This window comes from Branchiostoma lanceolatum, chromosome 3, assembly GCF_035083965.1.
Source record: "Branchiostoma lanceolatum isolate klBraLanc5 chromosome 3, klBraLanc5.hap2, whole genome shotgun sequence".
NCBI lineage: Eukaryota > Metazoa > Chordata > Leptocardii > Amphioxiformes > Branchiostomatidae > Branchiostoma > Branchiostoma lanceolatum.
Window position 1 is genome coordinate 22,845,113 of NC_089724.1, and position 13,782 is coordinate 22,858,894.

General features: G+C 44.3%; 1 protein-coding gene across 3 annotated transcripts in view; it reads left to right on the forward strand.

Moving 5' to 3' along the window:
- The window catches only part of LOC136431073 (kinase non-catalytic C-lobe domain-containing protein 1-like), a 68,801-nt gene extending 55,573 nt beyond the window's left edge, over positions 1–13,228 (forward strand). For 2 of the 3 annotated variants that reach the window (XM_066422283.1, XM_066422285.1), the window contains 16 exons: positions 71–2,042; positions 2,358–2,505; positions 2,796–3,562; positions 3,989–4,155; positions 4,708–4,801; positions 5,183–5,206; positions 5,832–5,926; positions 6,097–6,155; positions 6,803–6,958; positions 7,304–7,562; positions 8,305–8,481; positions 8,941–9,159; positions 9,533–9,826; positions 10,242–10,382; positions 10,691–10,848; positions 11,227–13,228. In XM_066422283.1, the coding sequence (XP_066278380.1) occupies positions 71–2,042; positions 2,358–2,505; positions 2,796–3,562; positions 3,989–4,155; positions 4,708–4,801; positions 5,183–5,206; positions 5,832–5,926; positions 6,097–6,155; positions 6,803–6,958; positions 7,304–7,562; positions 8,305–8,481; positions 8,941–9,159; positions 9,533–9,826; positions 10,242–10,382; positions 10,691–10,848; positions 11,227–11,458 (4,962 nt within the window). In that variant the 3' untranslated portion in view covers positions 11,459–13,228. The remainder of the gene's footprint in view (positions 1–70; positions 2,043–2,357; positions 2,506–2,795; positions 3,563–3,988; positions 4,156–4,707; positions 4,802–5,182; positions 5,207–5,831; positions 5,927–6,096; positions 6,156–6,802; positions 6,959–7,303; positions 7,563–8,304; positions 8,482–8,940; positions 9,160–9,532; positions 9,827–10,241; positions 10,383–10,690; positions 10,849–11,226) is intronic. The other variant, XM_066422284.1, reaches the window with a different exon arrangement.
- The last annotated feature ends 554 nt before the right edge of the window (positions 13,229–13,782 follow it).

Sequence of the window (13,782 nt, forward strand, 5' to 3'; positions counted from 1 at the left end):
TTAGAGGCAGTCACATGGAATAAAAAGGCCTGTAGAAAACTGTAGAACTGATTTGTTTTGCACCATGCAGGTAACAGAACCAAAGGTGTTTGGCGTGAAGGACTTGTTCGAGGCCAATCCTTATCTGTTGAAGACGTTACGCATCATCCGCCGACCAGCAAGATCCAGAAACTCGCCTAAATCTGATGGCTCTAAAGCTGCGGACCAGGGCAGGCTAGACTTGGCAGGAAATATCCGCCCCTCCAGGGATGCTGGTCAGCTGATTGCTGCAGATGCGTCCTCAACAGAAACCAAAATGGAACCTGCAAGTTCAAGTGGATTTTCTGACACAGAGCAAAAGCAGTCAATAGAAGAGGGGGACAAGGCAACCTCTGACTCTCCAAAACTCATGGTTGGACCAGAATCTGCATTTAGGAGTATCTCAAACATCCGTCCAAAAACAGGGAGCCTGGACCAGGCATCTGGTGGGGAAATGTCGAGCAGTCCGTCCACAAAAGAGTCATCTCCTTCCCTCCCTTCTGCGTTCACATCCTCAGCAACACATTTCACTCCCATTGTCTTAACCAGCTTGAAGGACAGACAGGAAAAGACTATCGCTGGTCTGCAGAACCCTCAGACTGGATCTCCTCCCAAGAAAATATCCACAAAGAAGATAGTCAAGGCTGTGCGAAAAGATTTGTTGCTTTCCTTAAAGAACCGCCCTCCTCCCACGCTGGCAAATGACTTAGAGAAAGACTTAGAGGAGGAGATGAGGAAGACTTCGGACTCAGAAAAGACAGACAGTCCTGCTGCAACAGAACAGAGACCAGAGGGAAACAACAGTACAGCTAAACCTGAGAAACAAGCTGCTAACCCTGAAGTTGCCATAGCCAAGATGCCTCCCGTGGCCGAGGTGAAGGGCCAGGTGCAAGGCCCCAGGCAGAGCCACACAGACGGAGGGGCTGATAGTCTTGGTGCTGCAGTGCCTGCCAGTCTTGCCACTTCTAACACGAATGCAGTCCCGTCACATTCGGGGGTGTCCGGCCCAGGTTTCCACAGTGGAGTGCCTCAGCAGATGGTTCAGCCAACACAGAACTCGACTCATCAGGTGCAGCCCCCGACTGCAGCAGCAGCTGTACCTGGCAGCCAGTCGCAGATGCCTTCCCTCTCGGCCAACCAGCCTTTCCTCATCCCCAACATCCCCATCAGTGGGATGTACCCCAACATCTCGGTCCCAATGCAGCTTCAACAAGACCCACAGACTGGTTTCTTCCAGCTGGTGCCAGTGAACATGCCGGCCATACAGATTACCCCGCCTCACACCCATGCAGGGGTCATGGGGGCAATGTCAGCAGGGGGAGAGGGCAGCACCCCAAATGTGCAATTCACACAGGCATTGCCAGACAATCTTGTGTCACCCACTTCTTCTAGCTCCTATGAAGCTGAGCGTGGGGCCAACAAGGAATCATCTGAAACTGTCCCAAAAAAGACATGGAGAGAAATATCTGAGGAAAGAAAATCTCCAAACCCTACTGCAGACAACAGAAGAGCAGCTAAGCACAGTGGCAGTGAGAGCAACAAAGACAGTAAGGCACCAAAGCCTCCTCCCAGGACAAAGCACAAGTCTGGGCTAACCTTAGGACAGAATGAGATTGTCCTCAGCAAGAGTGATCAGGACTTGTCAAAGCCTGCCAGAAAACCAGACTTAAACACCAGCAAGAGTATCGAGTCAATCATTCCAATGGAAAACGAACACGCCAAAAGTCCTGCTAGAAAGAAATCTGACTCTAAAAAGCCAACGAAATCCAAATCACGGAAGCACTTGGACAAGTCCTTGGAATTGTTGTCATCACAGGGGGTCAGCCCGTCACCTCCGCTGTCCTACGTGTCCCGAGACAGCGGCGTACAGCTGAGTAAGTCCAGTACGGAGGACATGACACAGCTGGACACCACGCCCACACCAGAGGAAGTCAACGGAACGCTCGGCAAAGTCACACAGCTGATCAGGGAGGAGTTCGCATTTGATGGGTACTTGGAGAATGGGGTGGAAGACAGAGCCATGGGTAAATAATGCTTACTTAATGGTTATTATTGATATAATAATTTTTTTCATTTTGAAGTTTCAAACTCTTTGTAGGGTCTGCTTTACATGTATATTTAAGTTTTAGGTGATTTAATTTCATGGTGTAATGGGGTCTTGGTGGTGATTTTTAGTTTGCAGTTGAGCCAAGGTGGTAGGCGGGCAGAAGACAAAACAAGCATTTTTAAGGTGGTTTTAAGTTTTCAGTCAAGAGATAACTGCAAAAAGCATGAACAATAAACCACTGTGAGCTTGAATGCATTTACAGTATTCAATGATAACCCCTTCTCTCTCTCAGCTGATTACATCATGTCCTTGGCGAACCTGCGGTGGGGGACGTTTAGTGATGCAGTAACAGAGAAATACTGCGACCTGTACTGGGAGGAGGAGCTGCTGGAGAAGCTGTTTGAAGCCATCAACGGTCGCATGCCTGAGAAGAGACTGAAGTGAGTTGTTTTGTAGTTTTATTAGATTACAATATTTCTCCCAACAAAGAAAAAACAGGTTAATTCTGGCTTTGTCGTAAATACGAGTCAAAACTTTTACAATGTAACAGAGCTTCTTTCATTACAAATTACACACTGGCAACTTAGGTCTTAGAGCCTTAAGTTATTGTTTTCTAAATCATACCATAAATAACGTTAGATAGAAGTATGAGTCTCATGTAACATGACGGGTGTTAAGTGAACACAATATTTTTGTGTGTAGTCCTTGACATCTTCTGCTTACCTTACAGAGCCAAAGTGACCTCGCCCAAACCAGCCCCGGAGACCGCTAGAGTCCTGAGCATTGACGAGCCAGGATCGGAGGGAGAGGACAACTTCCTCGCAAACCAGGACATTGACCTTCTCCACATGTTCATGGGTCGCCACCATCCAATCAGGGAGGAGGAAGAGGATCGTGTGACTGGACCTGTCTTTCCTGTGGAGGGTAGGAGTAGCCGGAAGCTTCGAGGGGACAGCTTGTTCTCAACTGCGAGCTCAACGTCTTCGTCCAGCTCAGCAAAACAGGACAAAACACAGAGGCAACCGGTTGTGCCGAAGAACGTGGTACAAGTGCACAGTGCAGAGGAACATTCCGACCCTGAAATGGACATGGACACAGGTATGCTGCCAGGCAACCTTGGATCTAGCCAGGCCGTGAAACCCAAACTCGTACGGGTACGAAGTCAGGACACGACCTCTGAGGGAGACAGTCAGGAGCTGACAGGGTCGGGCGGAGAGGACTTGGGGAGTAAGGAAGGGAGTAAGTTCCAGCGCCTGCAGCAGTCATGGCTGCGGCGACACGGCAGGGAGTACGACTCTGACTCTAGCTCAACTAGTGGGAAGCACTCGCCAAAAACACGGTTGAAGTCCCAGAGCAACGACAGGACCAAGATTCGGCAGCTTCTGGACAGCACCATGACACGGAGGAACAGCAGCTCATCTCTGAACAGCAGTGCTCCGTCCATGCCCAACAGTCAGTACTCTAATGAGTATGCCAGCAGCTTTGTCCCCAACTCTGGTGAGGCTTCTCCGTCTGTTGTCTGTTTTCTTTGAAATTAAATTACATAACCTTTTTGCAATGTATGTGCTACTTATGCACTAGCGAGCCCACATACATTTTGTAGAAAGTGAAATGTTTTACTAGAAACTAATCTAGGAATCAACTACCAAAGGCCACAAGAAAGTGACAATGACCATTACACTCAGACTGCCTGCCTGCCTGGGATATTGGTTTGTTGAACTTTGAGAATTAAATTCCATACTTATGGGGCACCGTTTTAGAAACCCATATACAGGTATTCAACTTGCCACAGAATCCACATATATATGTATGAAATTCATTTTGTTTATTGTACCCTTTTCTAAGACAAGATTTATGCACATCGCTGAAATAAACTCTTTGATAATTACAGGCGTGCTAATCTCTTATTCCCTTTCCCCTCAGCCCTGGTGTCGTCCAGTTCGCGGTCGCGCAGCCACGGCAGCCCCGCCAGCAGCGTGGTGTACCTGGGGGCGGAGAACCTGGAGCTGGACCCCGTTCTACAGGACTACACCCGGCAGCTGGGCGCCATGGACGAGGAGAAGAAACAGAGCATAGAAGCAAAGATTGCGGTAAGAAGTTTGCTCGCTGTTGTACGGCTAGGCAATGCTGTGAGAATTTGAAGTAAAAACATTTGTAGGGATTCATTGCAGTAGTGCCAAAAGACATAAATTATTACTGTATAAGGAGGGCTGTGGTTTGCAAACCCTTTAAAGGACAATTGTTACACATTGCTCACCCCTTTTCTTCTGTCTTCTTGTCAATATGTACAATGACTAACACCTAGGATGGTGAAAGAGAATGTGTTTCGTCAGGCTCTTTGAACTGTACTCTTACTCTCACTCTCCTCTTGCTGCACTTGACACTTTCTCCTGCTGTTTGCACTGTAGGAAGTCACAGAAAGTATCACAGTGAGTATCTCTCTGTCATACATCTATAAACTTACAGACTTTCTTCTCTATTTGACCTCTTTAGGCAGTGATAATACTTAAACAGTAACTTGTTTTCTTGGCAGACATTCTCACTCTTACACACCTTTTCAAAAGACAGCTGGGATGTATCAGTTCTCATCCCAGCTCCATGCACCCTCACACTGGAGACTTACATTTGTGTGTCTACTGTAGGAAGTTGAGCAGCAGCTGATGTTTGAGCAGAAGCAGAGGTCCAAGTCTCAGAAGTTCCTGCGGCGGCTGCTAGAGTCAGACAGGAAAGGCAAAGGTAAGTTTTTATAGGTGGTTGATAAACTACCCAACAGATCATTCTCAAGATATTTCTCAATAATAGTGTTCTTAACATAACAGTGCATTTGATCCTGGTTCTGTAACTGCATGCATATGTACATCATAACAACTGGCATTTTGAAATGTTTAACTTTTGCTACAGCATGGTTTCTTTGTATTAAACCATGTAAAACTTACATTGACTCCTTAACAACATTGACATATTGACTTAATGGAAACCTTACCAAACTACCATAAATATTTTCTGACATCTTTTTTTGTTTTAATTCTAGTACTCATTACAGGTTTTGATGTGTTTGTGCTCAAGTGTGGCATGGTTTTTTGTGACTTTAACAAAACATTACTTAACCCTCACCAGATGCAGAGTGGCCCCTGAGCCATGGTTAGTGGATTGAAAGTTTACAGTTCTTGGCTCCTCTCTTGAGGTGTAGCCAAAATATGTGGTGGAAGTGCTAAGATAGGCTGGTGATGGGTGGAGTGGTGACAATTTACTATCATGTTTTCTGGGAGGAAAGGTTACCTGTGTGATCATTCTAAAAAAAAGTATCTGCATGGAGAAATACTTGGATCTGCTCCATGAGTATACTCTGATTTGGCAAAAAATAACATGAAGACATGTTTACTAATATCTGAACTCTCCTTTTGGGTTTTGCTTTTTTTCCTGGCTCTGGTGTATTCATCATTTTTCTAGCAACAAAAGGGAAATAATAAGATATCAGTATGAACGCTTACTTATTCTCAATGCATACACAATGTATGTACAATTGTAATATGTTTATGGTATTCTTTTCATAATGTCATCTGAAAAGAAAGTACAATTGGAACTGTGAATTTGAATACGAATCATATTCCACCCAGTACCAGCAATATTGTGTATCCATGCACAACAGCTGGTGGAAATTCAAACCGTGCCACATGTGGTGACTAGAGAACATATCCAATGTCATGTGAGAAGGTGAAACGTCCACCAAAGCCCCAGGGTTTGACCCGCCATGTTTTTGTTGCAGGAGAAAACAAGGCCATGGCCTCCAAACTCAACAAACAGATCTTGGAGATGTCTGAGAGGCTGGAGTTCCTGGAGTCTGCCAAGAAACATCTAGAGGTGAGATCTTCATTGATTTACTTATTTGTGACAAAAGCAGTCCACTTCTCAAGAGAGTGATGGTTGTATAATTGAACTGTCTTGACATTTGAACACTTTTGTATGATCTATGTTTCTGCAATGATTAGTTTTATACTGGACAGCCCTAAAGTGTAAGTGTCTCTCCACAGATGCTGTATGCAGAACAGTGGGGACTGGACCATTCCCTCCTCTACTCCTTTGCCACCAGGTAAGAAATCAGCAAGAGTGTGTCATAATCATGTAACTGTGGAAAAGTTGGTACCAACACATGTACATGGGATGGGCTAGAAACCCCCTCGCTGTAAAGATATGCACTTACTGCCCTGTGTGCGACTCGGCACTACAAGGGTCTGAACGAACAAATGAGCACTTACACTACCCTGTCAATCTATGCATACCATGCGGCAACAAGAAATATTCGAAGACTTATTACAAAGTGATGCCTGCCTTACTGAAATCAACTTTTGAACTTTCAATTCATGATTTGTCTTTAAATTTGTCTTTGCTTCATACTAGTATTTTGCAGTTTTTCTTTCTCTTTGTTTTACAATTTTTCCTGAGTTATCTTCTTTTTATGTTCCCCGATCTTTCTTCGACTTCCAGGCTCCATCTCCACTTGGTATGTTCTACTCTCTACTCCTTTCTTTAAGGTTTATTTCTTTCTATTTTAACAACCTTGCCATTTCCCTTTAAATTCTTAAATATGAATTGGACAGAATGTTTAAAAGACCATAAGAATTTAGGAGTTAGGAAGGGAATGTTTGTTGGAAATATAAACAGAAGAAAGGGTGCTGAAATTTGCTGATGGATGTGCAAAGACATCTGATCACTTACCTTGCTGTCCCTTTCCCTCAGCACCTGTGCAGAGCCCATGCAGCTGGAGCCTGCTGATGTCAACCCCCTGCTGATGTTCCAGTGGTGTAAGGAGGGGGACGGTGCAGGGGGGTACGCCCGGGGGACAACCCTGCAGGCCGGCACTCCGGTCGGACTCTTCTCCTACCTGTTTGCTAGGTCAGACACTTTTTCAGGCTTTTTTACCTGATTTCCGCTGTAACCAATAGAAAGTTGGTGCAGAAGAGTCTACAGAAGGGATAGGGCTGAAGCATGGCACTAGACAGGACTGTCATGGACAAATGGTGCAGAACCCAAGTACATTTTTTTTCCAGTTTTGGTCCCAAAATGAAAAGTTTGTAAAGGAAGATAATCAATGATCACAATGTCTATGGAGCAGATACTGGTTAAGTGTTCATGTAATATATGAGGGTTGTAAAAAGTGTCTGGCATCCTGGTGGTCAACAGCACAACTTGCACCACGAGTCATCAGAGATTCAGGATGTGAATGTTTCACTTTTTCAGGGATTCGTTGATGGAAGGTTTCATCCACCATTTCTTCTACACGTACCGTTACTTTGCCTGCCCCTCCGAGCTTCTGTCCTTCATCACGGAGAAGTTCCACAGCGCCATCAGCGTGTCGGTGGACCAGCTGGACAACAAGGTGCGCGTGCACTGTCGCACCATCGACCTGATGCAGGTCTGGGTCGAGGGCTTCTTTGAGCTGGACTTCAAGCACGATGCCGAGCTGACTGATCGTCTGATGGCCTTCATCAGGAATAAGGTAACTTACCTCCATCAGAGAGGTTATGTTTAGAAGCTTTTATTATCTCCATGAAAAATGGAGATATTGTTTTGGGTGTGTCTGTGTGTCTGTCTGTTTGTCTGTCTGTCTGTTTGTGTTTCCGGACTACTGTAGTCAGCATAACTCAAGAACCTCTTGATGGATTACGATGATATTTGGTATGTGGGTAAGTGTTGTGAAGCCGAAATTCAAGGTCGATTTTGGGCCCCTTGGTATGTGACCTTGGTACTGCAGCAGAAATTCCATTTTTGTATCTCTTGACCTGGACGTGCTATGGTCTTGATTTTTTGGTGGCAGATAGCTTGTGGTGTAATGAAGACGTGGTGTGGGTTGGGCCCCCTAGTTGTTTATGTGCTAGTTGGGTTGTGAATAGAATGACTCAAAAGTTGGAAAAGAATTACTCAAAAGTTGTGACAAGCTAAAAAGTTGCCAAGCTGGCCACAACTTTTTATGTAGAATTGTATGTGATCCTGGAATTAGGATGCAGTGATAGATTTTTGACTCTAGCAGTTTCCTGACAAACTGCAACTTGCTTCCAAAATTTCAAACAGATAGCAGTCACGTACAGTGTCATGTTATTTGCAAGGAAGGTATACCAAAGTGGTGGAGGTTTTTACACTTAAACTAGTTAAAGTCATTTGAATCCAGGCCTACTTTTGTCCTTCAATAGAAGAAATGCTAATGTGACTGCAAGTTAAGTTAAAATTTGCGTCCATCCCAGATCATACCACTGGACACGCAGGGGGAGAGCCTGCTGCGGCTGACGCAGGCGTGTCAGCAGGGCCGGTACATGGCGCTGAGCGGGACCATGAAGGAGGCACCGGAGGAGAACGAGGGGGAACTCTTCCAGATGGTGAACGATCGCATCATCATGGAGCAGCACCAGGCACTCAAGAAGGTAGGGGGGTTTAGACATGCAACACTCTGGTGCAGGTGCAAGATTGACCACAGAAAATCAGCATTACAAGTCTTAGGACAAATATTAGAAAAGATGTGATTTATTGTGTTCATTTGTCTAACGATCTAAATTTTTGAAAAAAAACAAACAAATCATTAAAAGTATTGAAGGTACGTGTACTTGATGCGTTACTTATTCACTTTTTCCAACTTGATACATTCTGCTTTATGTTTATGAAGAGAAGGGTGTCATTTACTATCGGTGGACTTCTAAGGGACTGCACAGCAGTTTGCAAACCTGTTTACTAAGCCCACTGAATTTTTTTTAAGAGTACAGGTACATCTTAGTATTGGTATGTACTAGCTCATATCCATCTGCATATAGCTAGTGAAAACCAACCCTCAGTACAAAAAGCGTATTTATGCGATACAGTCACTAACGCAGATGTTTTATTTCCAGACCAACTCATTCCGCATCTCCCTGTCGCTGCCCAAGAAGATGCAGGGTAGACAGGCCAAGCTGGCACGGGCAAACGTCATCTCGTGTCTGAACAACCGGCGCGACCTGGGGGATGACCAGAGCGTGTACCAGCTGGCGCTGGCGCGGGAGAAGGACGGGTTCACGCTGAGCGAGTACACGTCCCGCACACTGGCGGAGCAACTCACGCTGATGGAGCAGGTTAGAAATATGTTTTTTTCATCCAGTTTCTAGTATTGTTCCAGGAAACACAAAATACAGTCAAAACTGCCCGAGGTGATCACTCAGGGGACTGATAAAATTTGGTCAATGTGAAGAGGTGGTCACTAGAAAGAATTCTTAGTGCTTGTGTCAATGGGAAAACTCATCTAAGGGAGAATGGTCACATTTCCCAGGTTCTCCCTTTGTAGAGGCAGTCACTAGTACAGATAGGGGCAAGAAAGCTATCTGACAACATTCCAAAATGGTATGTTCATTTGATTTACCTCTATTATTCAATACAGAGAGCTCCACTCAGATATGTACATGTACAATGTATGCAGAGATCTCATATGTAAATGTTGTATGCTTGCAGGAGCTTTTCTCCAAAGCCCACCCCATCCACTACCTAAACTCTCGGGCGCACGGCGTGGGAGTCAGCGGTAACCTGACCAGTCCTAACACCCCGCGTACCCAACGCATCATGGCAGCGTCCCAGGAGTCCGACAGCCCGAGTCTGTTCCACCCCGACAACTTGCAGGACAACTACGTGCTGACGCTGTTGGAGCATGCCCAGAACCTGAGCCACTGGGTGGGCGCGGAGATCGTCTGCTGTAACAGCGCCAAGTCACAGCTGGCTGTGCTGACCAAGTTCATCCATGTGGCTAAGGTGGGGAGTTGGTTATTCTGTGGTCTTGTAGCAGTGGTTTAGTAATTACCAAGACAGGGTGAGAGATTAATTTAACTATTTGCCATTACCTTGTAAGTCTAAGGCAAGCTAAATTTTAACATTTCAAGGCCACAACCTTAAGTTGAGGGCTAATCAAGGACTGCCATTTCTTGATGAACTTAAAAAAGCAAAGATGCTGAACTGTCAGATGTACCCCGGTAGGAGTTTTGATTTATCAAAGTTATACTCTTTACATACTGGTGGCTCATAAATACGGATACTTTATTGTAGTTTCCTTAAACTTAGTTTTCAGGTTGTTGTTATTGTGCATTGCATTTAATTCAAGATTGGAGACACAAGAGGTTTTATGGTGCTGCTCAGGAAGACATTGTCTCACTGCCATTCCCTTCCGCAGGCTTGTTATGACATGCGGAACTTTGCCACAAGCATCGCGATACTGGACGCTCTGGACAACCTGATTGTGCGCCAGCTGCCGGCCTGGCGGAGCCTGCCGTCCAAAGTACTGCAGATCATGGAGGACCTGAACGCTGTCAAGGTGAGAGACTGGTTTACGCAGGTTTCCACCTCCCCATGAAAGAAATTCTGATCCTCCAGACAAATTAGCAATGTGACAAACCTCCATCCCAGTAACAAATCAAGAAGTTGCTAGAGCCTGTTTTAACTACGTGTAACTGCAAAGTGAAAGAATCTGTTATAATTGTCACAGAACTGTTGAAAGATCAGCAAACATATCTTATTGTAGGAGGAGCTTTATGTAGATTTATGGGAGTGTTGAGTTTGAGAGTAACCTCACCAGGCCTACATTTACATGTTAACACTGTTAACGCTGTGCCTTTGTTCCAGGTGATCCTGAAGAGTGACAGTGGCTGTCTTGTGGACGGTGAGAACCACCGGGGCCGTGCCACCATCCCGCCCGCCCTCCTGTTCCTCATGCACGTGCAGCAGCAGGAGATCGGCGCCTTCACCATGGCCAACGGCATGTACAAGTGGGCCAAGCTCAGGTGGGTGTCTGGTGGTTAGCAAGCCTGCTTCAGGATTACATGTTCAACTTTGGTGGTCCGGCATAGCTGTCAGTAACAAACCCCATTGTGGGAATCAAAGCTCCCAGGAAGATGAAGAAAAGTATGAGGAAGGAGTGTATAAATGATATGTAGGAATACGTTGATGAAAGTTAGACATCCAGGTAGTAAGATACGCCAAAAATAATTACTCAAGCAACTGGATAAAATTTTGTAACAGTCAGACATTTCAGATATGTAGGAATCGTCACTTACTCCATCTCATCTTAACTTCAGATTTTTAATTTACAAACCAAATTCGCAGCACAATTAGTACCAATGCTTTCAAACACCAACGACTTACAAATTGAACCTTTCCAGATCGATCGCTCGTCTGATTGACCAGATCAGGCTCTTCAAGGAGCACCGCTTCCAGTTCGAGGCAGACAATGAGCTGCAGCAGTTGCTATGGCAACGCATCCAGGAGTTCCGGGGTCACGACCTCCAGATGCTGGCGTCTGAACACGTGACCAACTACCACCAGCTGTCGGGCGAGAAGAACTCACGCAAGTTCCACGACGCGCTGAGGAGAGTAAAAGCTACGTTCCAGTAAAGTTGCTTAAAAGATGAAAAAGAAAAAACTTCTTCAGATCTTTGACGTCTTGAGTCATTGCTGAAAACTGTGGGTTGCCTTGATAGTAAAAAGTGTAGTTTATACATTGGTGGTGGGCTGAAGAAAATGTGTTCTTGTCTGTACAAAAAGCTTTTCCTAGGACTATCCCTGAACCATTACTGTACATGGATGTTACTATAGCAACAGCTGACATCCTTGATGTGTTACTATGACAACAGCTGGTATCCTTGATGTGTTACTATGACAACAGCTGGTATCCTTGATGTGTTACTATGGCAACAGCTGACCTATGTGTCATTATAGCAAATCTTACAGCTATATTTCAGTATTTTCCAGAAGGAGGGCCTTGTACTTACCTGTAAATCTTTCAGTATTTTGATAAGAACACAAGAATGAAAAACTACATGTAGTTGACGAAAGCACAGGCTATGTCATATGTAGTACAAAAGAAGGCACACAATATTTGAACCCACACTCCTGGATATCCTGAAATACAGCTATAATGCACCAGTAATGACGATTGTTATCTGTAGTGTTACCACCCTGGCCTTCTCGTGAGTGCACTGATAGCATACTCATTGACCTCTAGGATATTTCTGCAACAGAGCAGAGGATAGGGTAAAGAGTAATGGGTACAGCTGAATTGCACCAATAAAAGGTGCTGTATTGAAATGTTAGGCTGTGCCTACAGCACCAGAGCTGGTCTCCACAATACTTGATACATGAATGAGGAATTTAGGCTTCACAGTTGAGCTGGGAGATCAACATGACCTGTCATAGTAAGGTAGCATGAAAAGTATGAGGTGATCATGAAACAGTCAATGGCTTGGCTAGTAGGCCATGCACGCTGCTGCATGGTGTCAGTGATACTGTATCATATATTGAATAAGGCATAACTGCTGCAGTTTGAACAGCTCCCTAAGACTTTCTTTACTTGATGGCATTTTGTGTCCTCAGCCAAAGTGAGGCAGAAGTATTTCATCAACTATCTGGTCTCTAAGAGAGAGAGAAAGTGTGTTTGTCCAGGGATAGACAAGTCCCTTTTCAATACAGTTCTGAAAACATAAACTTAGTCTTGTTTTGACTTGATCGATCAGTACCTAAGACATACTTCTCAAAAGACAGTTCTACTGCTATTGTTCCAGGCCTAGGATCTTAACTACGGGCCATGTCATTGCACCTGCCTTTTTCTCAGAAGTACTATGATGTCACAAGCCATGATAACAGTGCTCTGTGCAGTCTTGTGAGATATTTGTATATTCTAGAGTAATGTTACATTGCAGAGGACTTCTCCACATTTGTGAGGACTGGTAAGATTTGTTGTGTATGCAACCTTTGTAAATTGTAAATGTAGCCAAGGGTGCCAAAACTAGAAAAAGCTATCCTCGTTATGTAAAATGTGTATGTCTTGTACCATAGCATAGTCAAAATAACTGTACTATATTGTTGATTTGATATGTATATTGTCACATTAGTCAGAGAATCTTTATACTTATCTCATGTAAAGTGGTGTAGATATAGTCTTAATATGGTTGTTTTGAAAATGTCATTTGCTCTATTTTTGGTACTATTTAACTTTTTATGTTGCATGAGAGTGTGGTGGTTTTGGTAATACTTAGCTTTTTGGCAGAAGTAATGTTTGAGCTTTAGAGTATTGTTTTGTAATTCTTAAATCAGGGCAGTGTTATTGACTCTTGCCAGATACTAATGTTAAGTGTTTATTTATTCCAATAAATCAAAAACAAGTTATGTTTTCTTGTGTTGCCTTTTTGTTGTTTGATAGCTGCAGTAAGAGACTGAACAGTGCTTCGAGATATTAAACATCTACCAAGGCAGTAGTACACTTTTCTTCATGCAATGTGCTACGCACAGTTTTTGCAGGAATATTTTTAGTCGTTAGGGGGCGCTTTTGAACAGGTCGCCGAGAGGTGCTCCGTGGATGATTATAGACCATTATAGTGTCACGTTCACCTTTGCTATATTTGTATGGCCTTGTAGGATATAACATCAGTCTAGCAAAGTCGTGTGCATGTCAAGACATTTTAGATTGTGCCTGGTTTATACACACGTTCAGTTTTTCGCCACATGTGATTTGATATATCGTGATTCTGATCATAAAGTCACAAGAAGGGTGCTTTTTCGTTGATTTATGTGTGACAGTGTGACTTATCCAATCCCCTTTTGTGCTGGTATATCGTCAAGCTACATGTATTCCTATACGCCTGATGCAGATCCCCACTAACACGCAGGAAATCCTGACATTTAATCTGACGGTGGCTTTGAACTTGTGACGGCAGATAACG